Here is a 17,005-nt window from a genome sequence, read left to right on the forward strand (position 1 = left end):
CCCAAAAATAGAACACCTCATTCCCATCCTTCCTGCCCTTTGAAGAATTTAGTAAACAATTGGGGCTGCCCATTCCCACCCAATTGCCCATGTGTGGTAACCCCCACAAGGAGCACCGGGGAACCATTGTTGATCTCAACGTGGGACTCGCGGAGTACGAGTTTCCCAGGTAGGGTGCGGACACCACCCAGCTGGAGCTCGTTATAGACCACACATAAAAGCCGGCCCAAGCAGGGCCTGGAGTTGTTGGCTGTCCCAATAAGAACTGGCTTGGGTGAGAGTTACTGCCGTGGGCCGAGCATTGTACATAGTTCAATAAATCCTTGTTCCACTACCGCTGGGTTCCTCAAGTTACTAAATCATGCCAGCTGCATTATGGCGTTGGCAGCATATTATCAGGGTCAATAGACTTGTCAATAAGCCTAATTGATCCTTGATTATCTATTTAGATGTGATGGGCAGGTTGTCAGGTTTGGTGCCCGCCCACCTCTCCCATAGTAGAGGGGTGAGCTCGGGGGTGGGTGGGAAGGTGGTGGGTTGAGCACCTATTTCACATGTCCACTCCCCCACCCCTTGAGTTTGATAAATATTGAGGCTCTATTGGCAAATTGCATTGTCCAGTGTGACCCTGGGTTTCACAGAGTGGATGGGCGACTGCCGCTAAGCTCAATCTATGCTGAGAGCTTGCTGATTCCAACCTTAGGTGGTGGAAGTGATAGTGGGGTAAATTTTGCATTTGTGACCTGTTGTAAAAACTGCCACTTTTGGCAGCCACATATTGTAGATTGAAAATTCAGCCGGATGTTGCCTGGGGTGGAACATTTAAGTTATAAAGAGTGGTTGGATTGGCTTGGGTTGTTTTCCCTAGAGCAGAGAAGACTGAGGGGTGACCCGATTGAGGTGGACAAGATTATGAGGGGCATGGACAGGGTGGATAGGGAGTTGCTGTTCCCCTTAGTTGAAGGGTCAGCTACGAGGAGACACAAGTTTAAGGTGATGGGTGGGAGGTTTGGGGGGAATATGAGGAAAGACTTTTTCACTCAGAGGGTGGGGATGGTCTGGAATGCGCTGGGAGGGTGGTAGAGACAGGATGCCTTGAATCCTTGAAAAAGTACCTGGATGAGTACTTGGCAGGTTATTACATTCAAGGCTGTGGGCCAAGTGCTGGCAAGTGGGATTAGGTGGGCAGGTCAGGACCTTTCACGCATCGGTGCAGACTTGATGGGCCAAAGGGCCTCTTCCGCACTCTGGTATTCTGTGATTATGTGTTTCTGTAGAAAGATTCCAATTTTCTTTCAGTTTGTACACTGGGCAGCGGACACAAGACGCCAGATTGTTGTCAACGGCAATGGCAAGTTGAAAATCTGAGCCACTATATTTGATCTCTATTTTGTAGGGGGACAGCAACAGTCTGTGTAAATGGTTGCTCGAGGGCTAGACTCTGGCTATAGGCCTTGTGCAGTACATTGCTGGGTCAAAGGGTTAATGCTAAAGTTATTTTTACTGATGTGATGTGCTTGCAGTATCCTTCATGCCTTCCTCTGTTCACTATAGATCGTGACATTGTCATATATTGTTGGGAATACAATAAACCCTCGATGAATCTCCTCCCCTGCTGCTGAGCTAGGGGTTTGAAGAATACAGGTCTCAGCAATTGACTCTGCTTAAAGTGCAAGCTATAAAAACCCACGGAGGGATCACACTTTGCTATCAGAGCTGTGTGTTCCACTATAATCTACAAGGTGAGTGCTGCTGTTTCTGAGAAAATATGCGGGAGTGTGACATCAAATAATGTGCAGAACGTGGTGTACCCACAGTAGAGCATAACTGAATAAATACTGGACCGAAATGATTGAAGCGGGGAGGGGGGGAGAAGACCGGTAGTAGGTTCGATTAACTAACACTTACGGTTCGTCAGGAAAGATTTATGAGTTATTAACCAAGTGGTAGCCTTGTGTAGAACCTTGGTTAGGCCTCAGTTGGAGTACAGTAAACAGTTCTGGCCTCTATGTTACAAGAAGTATCCAGAGGCTCTGGAGAAGGTGCAAAAATAAAAGGATTTGTAAGGATGATTAACTGAGAGGATATAGTTATCAGAAAACAAAACTGTACAGTCTCTTTTCTCTGGAGGTCAGAAGGTTGAGGGGGGGAGCAAACCGCAGTTCTTTGTGTGGGGTTTGGTAGGGTAGATGTACAGAAGGTTTTTCAATTTGTCCAAAGCTGGAGTTCCTAAATATAAAGTAATCGTTACTAACATCAATCAGGAATTCAGAAGAAACTGAGAGTAGTTAGACTGGGGGAAGTTGTCGCTACAGGAAGTAGTTGAGATGAATAGTATGGATGTATTTAAGAGGGAAGTGTGATTACTAAGTGCTGGTTTGTTGCGGTTTACTCGGGGAATCCGGGTTGCTGTGGCAACGGGCATTTTCACCTGCATGTTGGACTCTCGCCAGTGGTGGCAGAAGCTCCAATGTTCTTTCTGTTACATGGCTGACCAGGAATCTCTTCTGCTCTTGTCACCTGCCACTGGCTTACCTGGGAAGTATTTTCAGATTGATACTCAACCCGTTTGGCTGCATTACGAATGTACCTCCTTTGGTCATTAAGTCTTGGTTTGGGACTCGAACCCACCCAGGAAGAAAAAACAGTTTCGACAATATTCTTATTTCCCATTTTTACTGGTGTTATATTTTGAGGTATACAAGACCAATTCAGACCTGTATTCTTATTTCCCATTTTTATTTTGAGGTATACAAGACCAGTTCGGACCAGTATTCTTATTTCCCCGTTTTTACTGTTTTTCCCTTCTGGATTCAAACTAAGTGGTAGGTACGTTACCCACGGCGCCAAGGATCTCCAAGAAAAATAAGCATGTAAAGGAAAAGAAATGGATGGTTTTGGTTAAATGACAAAGACTGAGAGGAGGCTAAACATTGGACACTACTCGTTAAGACAGGTGGCCCATTTCTGCCCTGTAGAATCTTTAATTCAGCTTGACGTGTGGGGACCAGAGAGGGTAGCAACTGCCTATTGGATGGTACTGTGCTGCGTGAGACCCGGAGAGCCTTTTTTATCTCCTGGTCCTCAGTCCCAAGTTGCAGGAGTGAATCCCCAGGATTTGGGATGTCAGAAGCCCACTGCTGGGCACTTGGCGAAATATCCCCGCCGCTAAGTGGCAGTGGTGTGCAGAGGGCATTGTGGTCGGCGGAGGGGGAGGAATGTCCATGGCAGGAGGAACTCAAGGTTCGGTGGCACAGTGGTTAGCACTGCTGTCTCACTGCGCCAGAGACCCAGGTTCAATTCCGGCCTCGGGTGACTGTCTGTGCGGAGTCTGCACGTTCTCCCCCCCCCCACCCTGTTTACGTGGGTTTCCTCCGGGTGCTCAGGTTTCCTCCCACAGTCCAAAGATGTACAGGTTAGGTGGATTGGCCATGATGAATTGCCCTGAGGTGGGGTCATGGGGGTAGGGTCAGGGGGGTAGGTAATGGGTTGAGAAGTGACAATAAGTGTCCCTCGGGAGGGGAACAGGAAGTTGCCCAGGGACTCTGCTGCTGATTGGCATCCCTGATTAAAGTTTGAGAGGTAAATGTTGCACCGTGATGCCCTCACTGGGGGATAACATGCCACTTACTGGGCAGATTCAGATGTAAAGATTGCCCACATTTTTGGCACCCATGCCCATGCAAACATACTCAGCCCTCAAGAGATGGGAACAAGAAAACCGGAGAAACAGAGCTTGATTCTCCAGCATTCCAGCCGTATGTTTCCCTGGGGCGAGGGCCGCCGCACTGTTCGCTGGTGGCGGCATTCACAACTCCAGCCGCTGTTAATGGGAATTCCTGTAGAAGCCACTCCAAGCCGCCGGGAAACCTTGGGCGGGGGTGCGCTGCCAGCGGAACCAGAGAATCCCGCCGCCGTCGAACGGTCAGAGAATTCCGGCCAAAATGTTTGAGGGACAGTTTTATCCTTTGTTGAGGGGGTGGGGTGGTGAGGGGGATGTTGTGGTGATCCGCACTGCCTCCGAGTGTGACGGTAGCAGATTCAATAATGACTTCCCAAAAGAGAATTGGATGAATATTTAGAAGGGAAACATTTGCAAGGCTATGGGGAAAGAAGAGGAGAATGGGACTTGATTGGATAGCTCTGTCAATGAGCTTGCACGGTCTCAGTGGGCTGAATGGCCTTTATGCTGAAAAATCCCATGGTGAAGTGGAGTTGTGAACATTACAAGCACCATCAGAACCATTTTTAATCGGTCTTTTTTGCTCTAGGGCGAAAACTTGAAGATAAATAAAATTCAAGATGTCTCATTGCACAAAACTCTCCAGCCACTGGAAGGTAAGGGAAAATACGTTGGGTTGAAGATTGTTCCTTTGACCCAGATATTTTGTTTTAGTTTGGCCACAAGTCTCAATCTCAATGCTCCCTTTACATCCATCTCAGGGAGGTGTTTGTGTCATTAGATCCCATTGCAGGAGTCTCACCCACCCAGTGGTAGCCCCAGTATAAACCCACCAGGGTCACAAAGCTGGTCTTTCTGTGTAACCAGCAGTCAAGCTTGGCAAATCTAGAGACTTTCCATTAGGTTGACCACTAGGTACTCAAATGATGAAAGGAAATGACTGCGGATGCTGGAATCTGAAACCAAAGAGAAAATGCTGGAAAATCTCAGTAGGTCTGGCAGCATCTGTAGGAAGAGAAAAGAGCTAACGTTTCGAGTCCAGATGACCCTTTGTCAAAGCAGGTGATCTGATGAACTGTGTGCAGACATGATCTCCAGATGAAAGAATGGGAGGTGGATCATGGGACACCAGACAGGCTGAAAGCTGCACGAACTGGCTACATCCACCCTGGCTTCTTGCTCAGATCTTCAGAAGGCCACCTGGAGAGGCAGCAAGTGGCAATAGAGGGCAGTACGGTAGCATTGTGGATAGCACAATCGCTTCACAGCTCCAGGGTCCCAGGTTCGATTCCAGCTTGGGTCACTGTCTGTGCGGAGTCTGCACATCCTCCCCGTGTGTGCGTGGGTTTCCTCCGGGTGCTCCGGTTTCCTCCCACAGTCCAAAGATGTGCAGGTTAGGTGGATTGGCCATGATAAATTGCCCTTAGTGTCCAAAATTGCCCTTAGTGTTAGGTGGGGTTGCTGGGTTATGGGGATAGGGTGGAGGCGTTAACCTTGGATAGGGTGCTCTTTCCAGGAGCGGTGCAGACTCGATGGGCCGAATGGCCTCCTTCTGCACTGTAAATTCTATGAATAGATCATTTATCCAGGAGCAGGAGACCTTATGGTGCAGTCATAGGACCCATACCGTGCTACACCAGAAGCTCCATGTTCGGGTCCAACACCAGACCAAAATAGCTGTATTTTGGCACCTCCCGCAGGTGGTCAGTCAACAATGCTAGGGCTTTGAAACTGCCCATGCCCGAGGTGCCAGCTTCCTGGTCTCTGATGAATTGGCTGTTTCTAAACAGAGTTCCATTCATTTTTAACACAAATGGCTCGGGTTCAGGATCAGTGCCCACCTCATCCGCACTGGCTTCGCACAAGCCAGACCTGCGACCATCTCCATCCAAACCAGAGGTTCCCTGAGCAGGCTTCCTGAATCAGTAGAGCTCAATGTTTAATAATTTGCGTGTGTGTGTGTGTGTACAGCCACATAATATTATTGTCGTATTTAACGAGCCAGAACCAGCTTTGGCACATGGAGGAGAGGTGAAAAGGTCAGCCAGCTCTCAGCCAAAGGGGCCCTAATCAAATTAAAAGCAGCATGAGCAATTTGTCAAGTTTAACCATTCGGCAGCATAATGACCATTGAGGGGGGAAATGGAGTAAACATGTCTGCTTGTGTATTGTCTGAAAGGGCAACTTCAGTTGGTAGCCAAATTTAGACCCAGTGAACGATTGTTGTTTTAAGTTCCCTGCCCTGCAGTAGCACCTGCCACTGCAGTTAGACTTCTAAATAATGGCCACATAATGATATGTAATTGCAGTGAGCTGGCAGTCAGAGATAAATAATGTGTTGTGAAGGAATTAAATTGCTTGAAGTAACTAAACCTAATTATATGTCACTATCCTAATGTGCTTCTACCCAGATTATGTTTTCCATATTTTTTTATTGCACATGTCTCGCAATAATGAAAATCTTTAAAGACCATTTTAGAATTACATTAATGTGACAAGGTACGATGCAATGGGCTCTGTTGGGAGTCTCGGCAATGTGACTTTATCTTAGGCCTGCAGTTGCCATGGCAATTTTCTTTACCATTTCTTTTTAAAATTCACTCCGGCCTATCCAATATGAAACGATCTTTCTTTGGAGTATGCTGCCTATATTTACACCTTCTTGAGCTGCTGAAAACATTTGTGTGCGCGTTCTCGGCGATGGTTCCTGTGTTCTGAAGGTCAAAGGCCAACAAGACACGCTAAAGAACCGAGCCTTCCAGTTTGCAGTCTATGTAAAGCACAAGTCGCACCATTTGCAAATAGTCATTACAACGCACTTCATCCTGGCAATGCGATATCTAGGGCATCTCCCCTCAGAAAATAAATCTCACCTCAGATAGATTTCTAAATCCATCATTGATGCAAAAGGATCTTTGCTATTATTATTCCTGCAAGACCTGTATTTATCATGTGACTTTCATGTACTTCACGGGAATATTAAAACAACAAAGTGTGAAACATGGCCACATGAAGGGTTCTAGGGCTAAAGCTTGGTCAGATAGGTAAGTTTTAAATGTAAATATCGCCATTGTCCCATTGCTGCTCTCCCCTTTGAGAGCTGACTGCGGGGGGAGGGGGGGGTGGATTTAACCTGAGGGTCACCACCCTCAGGCAACGGGCTAGGTTGAGAAGGCTGGGCCTTCACCATGGCCCCCACTGTGGGCGGCACGGTAGCACAGTGGTTAGCACCGTTGCTTCACATCGCCAGGGTCCCAGATTCGATTCCCGGCTTGGGTCACTGTCCATGTTAAGTCTGCACGTTCTCCCCGTGTCTGCGTGGGTTTCCTCCGGGTGCTCCGGTTTCCTCCCACAAGTCCTGAAAGACGTGCTGTTAGGTAATTTGGACATTCTGAATTTTCCCTCTGTGTACCCGAACAGGTGCCGGAGTGTGGCGACTAGGGCTGGTTTAGCACAGTGGGCTAAACAGCTGGCTTGCAATGCAAAACAAGGCAGCAGCGACGTTTCAATTCCCGTACCGGCCTCCTCGAACCGGCGCCAGAATGTGGCAACTAGGGGCTTTTCACAGTAACTTCATTGAAGCCTACTGTGACAATAAGCTATTATTATTATTATATTATTATGTGGCGACTAGGGGCTTATCACAGTAACTTCATTGCATTGTTAATGTAAGCCTACTTGTGACACTAAAGATTTTTTTTTTAAATGAATTTGGAGTACCCAATTAAATATTTCCAATTAACTTGGCCAATCCACCAACCCTGCGCATCTTTGGGTTGTGGGGGTGAAACCCACGCAGACACGGGGAGAATGTGCAAACTCCACACGGACAGTGACCCAGAGCCGGGATCGAGCCTGGGACCGTGAGGCAGCAGCGCAAACCCACTGCGCCACCATGCTGCCCGATAAAGATTATCTTTAATAATTTATTATTGAATAACCTCAGCTGGTACAGGAATTTTGAACCCGCGCTGTTGCCGTCACTGCACATCAGGAACCAGCTGACCAGCCAACTGAGCTAACCGGGCCCCATTGAAGTTAGTTTAAGGAGTGTCTTAAAGGAGGAAAGTGAGGTATCTAGAGAGGCAGAGAGGTTTAATGAGGGATTTCAAGAGGCTGAGGCAAATGAAGATACCAACGGTGGAGCGATTAAAATCGGGGCCTCAATCAACGCAGAGATCTCAGAGGGTTCTAGGCCTGGAAAAGCCACATGTCACACCAGTGATGTGTCATTGGTTTAAAACTGCAACTTGGGTTATTGCAAGTCCGTATGTTGACTTTCTGCTAAGCCACATTTGAAACCAGATTGCTCAAGATTGGAAGTGTTACGAAGCTACTGGCTGAAGCTGGTCTTTCTATTTCCTTCAACGGGGCGATCGGCAATTTTGCATCAAATTGCAATACATATGGGTAGCACGGTAGCACAGTAATTAGCACAGTTGCTTTACAGCTCCAGGGTCCCAGGTTCGATTCCCGGCTTGGGTCACTGTCTGTGCAAAGTGAGCACGTTCTCCCCGTGTCTGTGTGGGTTTCCTCCGGGTGCTCCGGTTTCCTCCCACAATCCAAAGATGCACAGGTTAGGTGGATTGGGCATGCCAAATTGCTCTTAACGTCCAAAAAAAATGTTAGGCGGGGTTACTGGGTGACAGGGATGGGTTGGAAGTCTGGCCTTAAATGGGGTGCTCTTTCCAAGAGCCGATGCAGACTCGATGGGCTGAATGGCCTCCTTCTGCACTGTAAATTCTATGATCTTCTGTGCTCTGTCCAGTCAAAAGTATTTTGCATCCACACTACTAATTGTAGAGTACAGCTCGTTGTAACCCAAACCCCTGATCCAACACTATTCTCTTTCTTTCCCCCCCCCCCCCCCCCCCCCCCCCCCCCCCCCCCCCCCCCCCCCCCCCCCACATCTGCTCTCCCACAGATCATTGTTTGGGATGAGGAGTGCTTCCAGGGTCGTCGACATGAGTTCACCGCAGAATGTTACAGTGTCATGGAGTTCGGATTCGAAACCGTGCGCTCTATGAAGGTGGAAAGTGGAGCGTGAGTATCTCGGAGACGGGAAAGCAGCAAGGGATCAATCCAATAGAGTTCACGGAACAGTATGACGCCACAGGAAAGAGCAAAGTTGTCCAAATTGGACAGCCTGTCAAAGTCAGAAAAGCTAACTAGTGGTCTGCTGCTAGAAATCAGTAACTCACCGTGGAATCATTCCATCATGCTTGCAGTGCGCTGAAGAGATTTATAGGTAGATTGTTATCAGATTAACCTTTACTCTGCTTTAACTATTAATCCAATGTTAGACTCTTGGGAATCTGAATAGACTCCCAGGGCCAATTTGTTCACATTCAAAACCCACCCACTTGCACAAAGTTAAAATCAGGCCTCTATTTTCAGAATCCCATTGAAATATCCTGGATATTTGGATTGATCTAAAGGAAAATTTGCGTCTCCATTGAAACGTGTGTCTCGCTGTGCTGAATTTATATTCCCCGGGTAAGATCACTGTGGGAGCAGAAACATCGGAAGGGAGGCAGTGGTTCAAGCAGAGCCGTCACCTTCTCAGAACAGATGAGATGTCACCCTATTCGCGTCTCACACATTTTTAGAACATCAAAACAAATTGTGTAGCCATTGAATTCAACAGCTGTGATTGGGGACTTTATTTCTGGGTAATGGGTGTTTCACTGGTGGCTGGGGGAAATCTCACACAAGACATGGATCAGGAAGCTACAAGCATATATAAGGTAGCCAGAAAAATATGGGAGCTGGCAGGAGATAGCATCCACACTTTTGTTTCAACACAGATGGGTCTTGAAGTGTCCAGGATGTCCACCTCTGGAGATGATGGTCTGTGATTTGGGCAGCACGGTAGCGCAGTGGATAGCACTGTGGCTTCACAGCGCCAGGGTCCCAAGTTCGATTCCCCGCTGGGACACTGTCTGTGTGGAGTCTGCACGTTCTCCCCGTGTCTGCGTGGGTTTCCTCCGGGTGCTCCGGTTTCCTCCCACAGTCCAAAGACGGTGGATTGGCCATGATAAATTGCCCTTAGCGACCAAAAAGGTTAGGTGGGGTTATTGAGTTACGGCGATAGGGTGGAGGTGAGGGCTTAAGTGGGTCGGTGCAGACTCAATGGGCCAAATGGCCGCCTTCTGCACTGTAAATTCTATGATTCTAGGTGGGGATAGGGCAGGGGTGTGGATCTAGGTAGAGTGTTCTTTGAGAGGGTTGGTGCAGTCTTGATGGGCTGAACGGTCTCCTTTTGCACTGTCGGGATTCTATGGACTTGTTCTTGGTGGCATTGATCAAGGGTGAAGCTTAGAAGAGCTGCCTGTCATTCTTCAAATCATGCCCTGGGTTTTTTCATTAGCATCTGCCTGAACCGCAGGATCGGGAATTCGTTTAATGTCTCATCCAACGCAACACTCCTCAGTACTGTACTGGAGTGCCAACCTAGATTGTGAACTCAGACCCTGGAGGAGTCTTTGAATGTCACAACCTCGGGCAATAATGATACTCCTAGAGCCAAAGATGAATGAAGGTAGTGTCGGGCTGAATCGCAGAGGAAATTGTGAAAGGAAAGCTGTGGACTTATTGTACCGTGTGCATCACCTAAAAAGTCAATTATCACACATCCAGGCGAGTAGGCATATTGAACCAGTTGACTAAGCCATCATTCCTCACCTAGAAACATGCCATCTTGCTGCAGCCAAGCACTGCTGCATGAAGGGTAATCAAAACTCTTTAGAAGGGGGCGCTGAAACGCAGTGCATCAATGACTCACTTGGGCTCTTCCTGACCTGCTTGTGTTTTCTCTGTAGCTGGGTGGGTTACGAACACGCAGCCTACCAGGGACAGCAGTTTGTCCTGGAGAGAGGAGAATACCCCCGCTGGGAAAGCTGGAGTGGCAGCAACTCCTATCACGTTGAGAGACTGACCTCCTTCCGACCTATTGCCTGCGCTGTAAGTATTTCGACTACATTGAAAGTTTGTGCTGAAGTCAGATGGTCAACTTTGCACAAGTACACGATTCTGGAGACACATCTTTACCCAGAGAATCTGGAACTTGCGACCACAAGGAGGCAAATAGTGAAGGTTCCTTTCAGAGGATGTTAGATAAACAGATGGGTCAAGATTGTTAGGATGGGGTTTCCCTTCCTGTTAATTGTGCATGAATTGACTGGGGGATGGGCCTCTGTCTCTCATCTGGGGGGAAGCCCCACCTTAACAAGATGCCAATCAATTCAATTGGCCAACAGGACGTTAGTCCCTGCAGCGCCAGAAGCTACAGTGGACAGGATTGAGACATGCCACCTTATACCACCTAATGTTCCTCAACCATCCCCATGGCCCTTTTTACACTCCATATCCTATGCCCTTCTACCCACCGCCATAGCCCTTTATAGCCCCTATGCCAATTTAGTGCAAATTCATGCCAACACCCTTTGCCCTTACACCCTCCATGCCAATTCACCTGGTACCCACAATGGGCAGACCTCAGGAGCCAAGGTGAGATGAAATGCAATAAACTTCAAAATATCTATTTCAGATTTCACTATGTTTAAAAAACACTCCAATGTATTTTATTCTATTCCCTTTTCTTCCCATGTACTTAATGATCTGTTGAGCTGCTCGCAGAAAAATACTTTTCACTGTACCTCGGTGCACATGACAATAAACAAATCCAATCCAATCCTAATTGATAAAAGCCCATTCCTTACATTTAACTTCTTTCATATACTTAATCCCTTCTAAAAACAAACACTGGTTTCTATTCATAACCCCATATCAAGGACAGCTAATCTTTGTCTTCAACCACTTAGAGCTGACAATTAAACTTATTGACAATTACAGGTCCCTTGTGTGCTAATTATAGGTTGTCCAAGCAGTCAAGCAGCACTAATCCTGTAATGATAGTCCTCAGATATAAGCCAACAAACATCTCGTGAAATTGCAAGCACCCTTTTTTTCAAATGAGAGTTACATCAGGCTGGCTTGTTCAAAATTTAACGGGCAGGAGGTGTGGATGATGACGGCTTGACAGTTCTGAAGAGCTTATCCACTTCTTCCACATGTTATATCAGCAATCCAAAAGGAGTACCTCACAACTCCGCGAGAAAAACTGACCTCTCTCAAAGAGTTACCTTATCCACCCAAAGGACTCTGGGAGGTTCAGACCTTTTCCTGAGATGTATAAAGTTCAAAAGTCATGTTTCTGGAACGTCAAAGGCTAAAATTGCTTCTCTTTGTAGGCAGTGCATTTCTAAATGTGCTGCTGCCCCTGGGAAATATGGACATCTGAAATATCTCCCACCCCCATTTCCAAGGTGCAAGAAACAAGAAGAGAAGTGCGGAGATCTCAGAAGGTTTAGAGCTGGAGGACATCACAGAGATAGATAGGGATTAGGCCATGGCGAAATAGAGCCATAGAATCCGACAGTGCAGAAGGAGGCCCATCAAGCCTGCACCAAACCACTGAAAGAACACTTCATCTAGGTCCACTTTCCCGCCCTATCCCCGTAACGCCACCTAACCTGCACACCTTTACATGCTAAGAGATAATTTAGGTTGACCAATCCACCTAATCTGCGCATACAAGCCCTAGTCGCCACACTCCAGCCCCTGTGCGGGGACACTGAGGGAGAATTCAGAATGTCCAATTCACCTAACCTGCACGTCTTTCGGGACTTGTGGGAGGAAACCGGAGCCGGGAATTGAACCTGGGACCCTGGTGCTGTGAAGCAACAGTGCTAACCACTGAGCTACCGTGCCACCCAGAGCAGAGGCTATGAGTTAGTGCTCAGCAGTAGGCATTCTGGTTGCGGCTTCTTCTCTCTGAAGGTGCAGAATGCGATTATAACAATCCTTCCATCACCATCAACTGATTTACTGAATCACCAAAGACTGGGGGTTGAACTGATGAGCTACCTGGTCTATGTACTGATGTTCTGTAGTGGGTAGTGGATTTAATAACTGATGTATTGGGAGTGTAACTGACCCATTGCAGGTCCACAAATGAACAAAAAGGTAGCTGTACGGTGGCACAGTGGTTAGCACGTCTGCCTCACAGCGCCAGGGACGCGGGTTCGATTTCGACCTCGGGTGACTGTCTGTGTGGAGTTTACACTTTCTCCCCGTGTCTGCGTGGGTTTCCTCCGGGCGCTCCGGTTTCCTCCCACAAGTCCCAAACGATGTGCTGTTAGGTGAATTGGGCATTCTGAATCCTCCCTCAGTGTGCCCGAACAGGCACCAGAATGTGGCGACTAAGGGCTTTTCACAGTAACTTCATTGCAATGTGAATGGAAGCATACTTGTGACACTAATAAAGATTATTATTATTATTAATTACATGTGTGCAAATGTGCATTGAGGACATGATCAAGCTAAACTGTCATGTCCCCACAGTCAACTACCAGCAGACACCCGAGCCTAGGTATTCTGATGGTAACTTATTAATTTTACATGGATTATTGGCAGTTCAACTCGAAGAACTAGATTTCAATCAGTCGCATCTCTAAAGAATGGGCAGTAATAAGGTCGTGGCCAGTGAGCAGCCCTTCAACTGTGTCGAACACGAATTGGCAACTTGAATGGTGTTGGAGGAAAGAATTGATTCAATTTCTATTTCAAAGCTGCCCACTATGGTGCATCTCCAGCTGTACGCAGAAGAAAGAAAATGCTTTTGAATTGAATGTACACAACAGGAATGTGATTTCTGAATGGTCTATTTGAAAACTCTTTGCCGCAGAACCACCGCGAATGTCGGATGTCCATGTTTGAGAGGGAGAACTTCCTGGGCAGGAAGGGAGAGCTGAGCGACGACTATCCATCCCTGCAAGCTATGGGTTGGTGCAACAATGAAGTTGGATCTTTCCGAATCCACTCTGGCGCGTAAGTACTTCTAACAAGCACGTGAGAAAAGTTATTTGGCCCAACAAAACTTGTTCCACTAGTAATGTTGCCCCGCCCATCAAGCCTCCAACTATAATCTTAACACCAACAGGTAGGATCTTATCACAGGTTTGTGACCCAATGGGCGCTCCCCAGCCCACACACTTCGGGAGCGAGACAGTCTCAGAGAAATTCCAAGAGGTAACCCCCTGATTGGTTTCCTCCAAGCTCACCATCCAATTAACATGGCAGGTGGGATGTCGGTGCTGCTGGCCCAATCAGAGGGCTGGAAACTCTGAAGGCACGGTAGCACAGTGGTTAGCGCTGTTGCTTCACAGCGCCAGGGACCCGGTTCGATTCCCGGCTTGGGTCATTCTCTGTGCGGAGTCTGCACGTTCTCCCGTGTCTGCGTGGGTTTCCTCCAGATGCACCAGTTTCCTCCCACAGTCCAAACAGGTGAGGGTTAGGTGGATTGGTTATGCTAAATTGCCCTGTAGTGTTGAAAAGGGGCTGCCGGGTGGCGGGAATAGGGTGGAGGTGTGGGCTTCAGTAGGGTGCTCTCTCAGGGACCGGTTCAGACTCGATGGGCTGACTGGCCTCCTTCTGCACTGTAAATTCTATGATTCTATGATTCATTGGCAACCCTGAGAGATCGGCGCTTCTGAAGCAGGGCAGAGACTGTGAAAGCGCCTCAAATCGCAGGCCCTCTTAGAAAACTAAGTATACGTCAGAGGAGCATGGAGATTCCAGTTCCAGCCACCCCCCCCCCCTCCCCCCACCCCCCCCCCCCCCCCCCCACCCCCACCCCCTCCTCCACAAGGATAGGCACTGGGAGGTCATCTCCGTGAAGCTGGTGGCCTCCCCATTAGGCAGTACACTGGTGTAAACCCTTAATGGGGGCCTTAATTAATTAAACTGACAGCCCACCAGATGGAAGCAACCAATCTACATCTGGTCCTGCCATGAGGAAACATGCCCAGACATGGGATAGCACCAGAGAACCATTCCATCGCGGTTTCTGGCTACTTTCCAGGTCCCCGCTATCTTCCAGCCCGCCGAGCGGGCGCTGGAATAATCCGGCCCTATATTTCTCTGACCCCTGTCTTGTCCTCAAGTTGAAATGTTCTGAATTCCTCACCATTGAATGATAAAGCCTGGCAGCACAGAAGGTAGATTGATGGAGTAGAGCCAGACCTTTAATTTGTTTGTGCTGTCTGTGTTGGGCGTAACGCTCCTTCTAGTCCTCAGGATTTTCATCCTTTAACTGCTCAGCACTTAAAAATGAGAAGCTTACCATGGTTGACAGTTAGGACCCTGCTGTGATTGATGAACAGAAATAATTTTCGACCCAAAATTATGGCCATTAAATGAAATTTATTTTATTATTATTCCGACGTAAATTACAGTATTGGATGGTAGTGGGTTAGCACATCATCTTTTCATCACCGTGATTTGAATTCAGATGCAGTGCAGCTTGCCAGTAAGGGTCTGATGTAGCCCACGCATTACGCCCCAGAATTTATGTTGAGAGTAAGAGAGTCTGAGCACGCTCGCCATTATTATGGAGAAAATCGGACAGCAACGTCTGGCATCCACACGTACACAGTAAAAGGTGGAAATGACAGATAGTTTATTCCTCCACAAGGTACACTGTCAGAGTCCTTGCTGTCAAGACTCAGCGTTGAAGCCGTTGCAATCACATGAACTTACAATACTTGCCCACTTGTTCCCCTCTAAAATAAGTAAAGTAGGTAAAGTTGCCATAGTTCCAGATGGCCAGAGGTTACTTCCCGCTTTGAGGATGGGGGAGGGCTGACTGGTGGCAATTTAGCCTGAGGATCACCACACCTCAGGCGAAGGTCAATGTTGAGAAGGTGGGGCCCTCATGAATAACCTCAGCCGGTGGGGGAGGTTAAAGACACCAGAAAAGGTGAGGGCAGATGCATTCATGAGTAGATGGATGTTTAATGGTGTAATAAGTGATAATTACTGTCAAACCACCTTTCAGGCCCGAAATATTTAATTTTACAAATGTGGAGTCTCATTCCTTCGGACATTAGCAAGCGCTGGTGATTTTAAAAAATAACTTTAAAAAAATTATTTCCTGTCTTCTCTTTCATCACTTTCTCTGAATCGTTTCTGTTCTTCCCTATCTTTATTTGACTTCTATACATAGTTCAGACCTAATTTATGCTTCCTCCTTATGCGTTTGGACCCCTTTGTGGCTCAATGGTGATTCCACATGCTGGCTGGTTAAAGAGCTCAGCTATTTCTTGATACGTAGAGGGTGCCCAGCTGGCTCAGACGCCAGATGGGAGCAAGCCTCCACTCTGAAGCCCACAAAACCTGTGTGGGCAGCTGCCAGCGAGGTGAAACAGGGGTACTGTTCCTTCACTTTGACCACAAAAGCCAGGCGTTTATCCTGCGCAAAAAGTGCAAGTGTATCAGATATCAAACAATGGTCAGTGTCCTATCTATGCAAGTAACATTGAAGTAATTCTACTGGGACAATTAAATCTGGTTGTAAAACATGCTTAGCCCCGGTAACAATTTTGCTTCCCCTCCCCCCTCCAGATGGGTATGCTACCAGTATCCCGGCTACCGTGGCTACCAGTTCATCATGGAATGCGATCGTCACGGCGGGGAGTACAAACACTGGAGGGAGTGGGGCTCCCACGCACAGACTTTCCAGATTCAGTCCATCCGCAGAATCCAGCAGTAAATGGACTCTGATGGCCATGTTTTAATCTTCAAAATAATCGGGAAATAACAAAACTAAATAAAATTTCCTTCTTTATTAAAATGACTAGTTTCATTTAATTGACGTCTATACGGGGGAGGGGTAAAGGTTGACCTGCCACCAAATGAGACCAATCTTTAGACTCTCGCAGTTATTCTTATTGTCGACCAAACAAATTCAGCAATGTGGGGAGACAGCCGGTGCACTGAGTGCTTTTCATCTTTCAAAAGAGCCATTCAAAATCTGCAGTTTTGGTTGTTGCCCTTCCTTGGTGTAAGGGGACGGGTCATCATTCCTTTAAACGCGCGCTCAAGATGTTCGCCGCCATCCAGAATAATGCATCGCAGGTGGCACCCCATCCACCGCCTTAAACGTTCACTCTCCATGCTGCCAGCTCGCAGTGGCAGCAGTGTGTACCATCTGCAGGGGGCACTGCAGCAACTCGGCAAGGCCCCTTCGACGGCCCCTGCTAAACCCACAACCTCCACCACCTGGAAGGACAAGGGCAGTCGATGCACGGGAACAGCCACCAGCTGCAAGTTCCCCTCCAATTCCCACATGATCCGACTTGGAGCTATATTGATGTCCCTTTGGCATCACTGGGTCGAACATGAGGAACTCCCTACCTACACCGGACAGACTGTAGTTGCTCTAGCAGGAAGCTCACCACCACCATCACCTTCTCAAGGGCA

General features: G+C 47.7%; 1 protein-coding gene across 1 annotated transcript; it reads left to right on the top strand.

Annotated features, from left to right (window-relative positions):
• Window positions 1-1,650: 1,650 nt before the first annotated feature.
• Window positions 1,651-16,376, top strand: cryba4 (crystallin, beta A4). Its single transcript, XM_038814288.1, has 6 exons — window positions 1,651-1,742; window positions 4,272-4,338; window positions 8,607-8,725; window positions 10,504-10,645; window positions 13,431-13,573; window positions 16,148-16,376. The coding sequence occupies exons 2-6, from the start codon at window positions 4,303-4,305 to the stop codon at window positions 16,293-16,295; spliced, it is 588 nt and encodes a 195-aa protein (XP_038670216.1). The 5' UTR covers window positions 1,651-1,742; window positions 4,272-4,302; the 3' UTR covers window positions 16,296-16,376.
• The last annotated feature ends 629 nt before the right edge of the window (window positions 16,377-17,005 follow it).

Source organism: Scyliorhinus canicula, chromosome 1, assembly GCF_902713615.1.
Source record: "Scyliorhinus canicula chromosome 1, sScyCan1.1, whole genome shotgun sequence".
Taxonomy (NCBI): domain Eukaryota; kingdom Metazoa; phylum Chordata; class Chondrichthyes; order Carcharhiniformes; family Scyliorhinidae; genus Scyliorhinus; species Scyliorhinus canicula.

What these genes read in the sequence shown, in the direction of transcription:
- cryba4 (XM_038814288.1), top strand. Translation starts at nt 4,303, where the DNA reads ATGTCTCATTGCACAAAACTCTCCAGCCACTGGAAG. An exon ending in AACTCTCCAGCCACTGGAAG is followed by an intron (nt 4,339 to 8,606) that starts GTAAGGGAAAAT and finishes GCTCTCCCACAG; the next exon opens with ATCATTGTTTGGGATGAGGA. An exon ending in TTCCGAATCCACTCTGGCGC is followed by an intron (nt 13,574 to 16,147) that starts GTAAGTACTTCT and finishes TCCCCCCTCCAG; the next exon opens with ATGGGTATGCTACCAGTATC.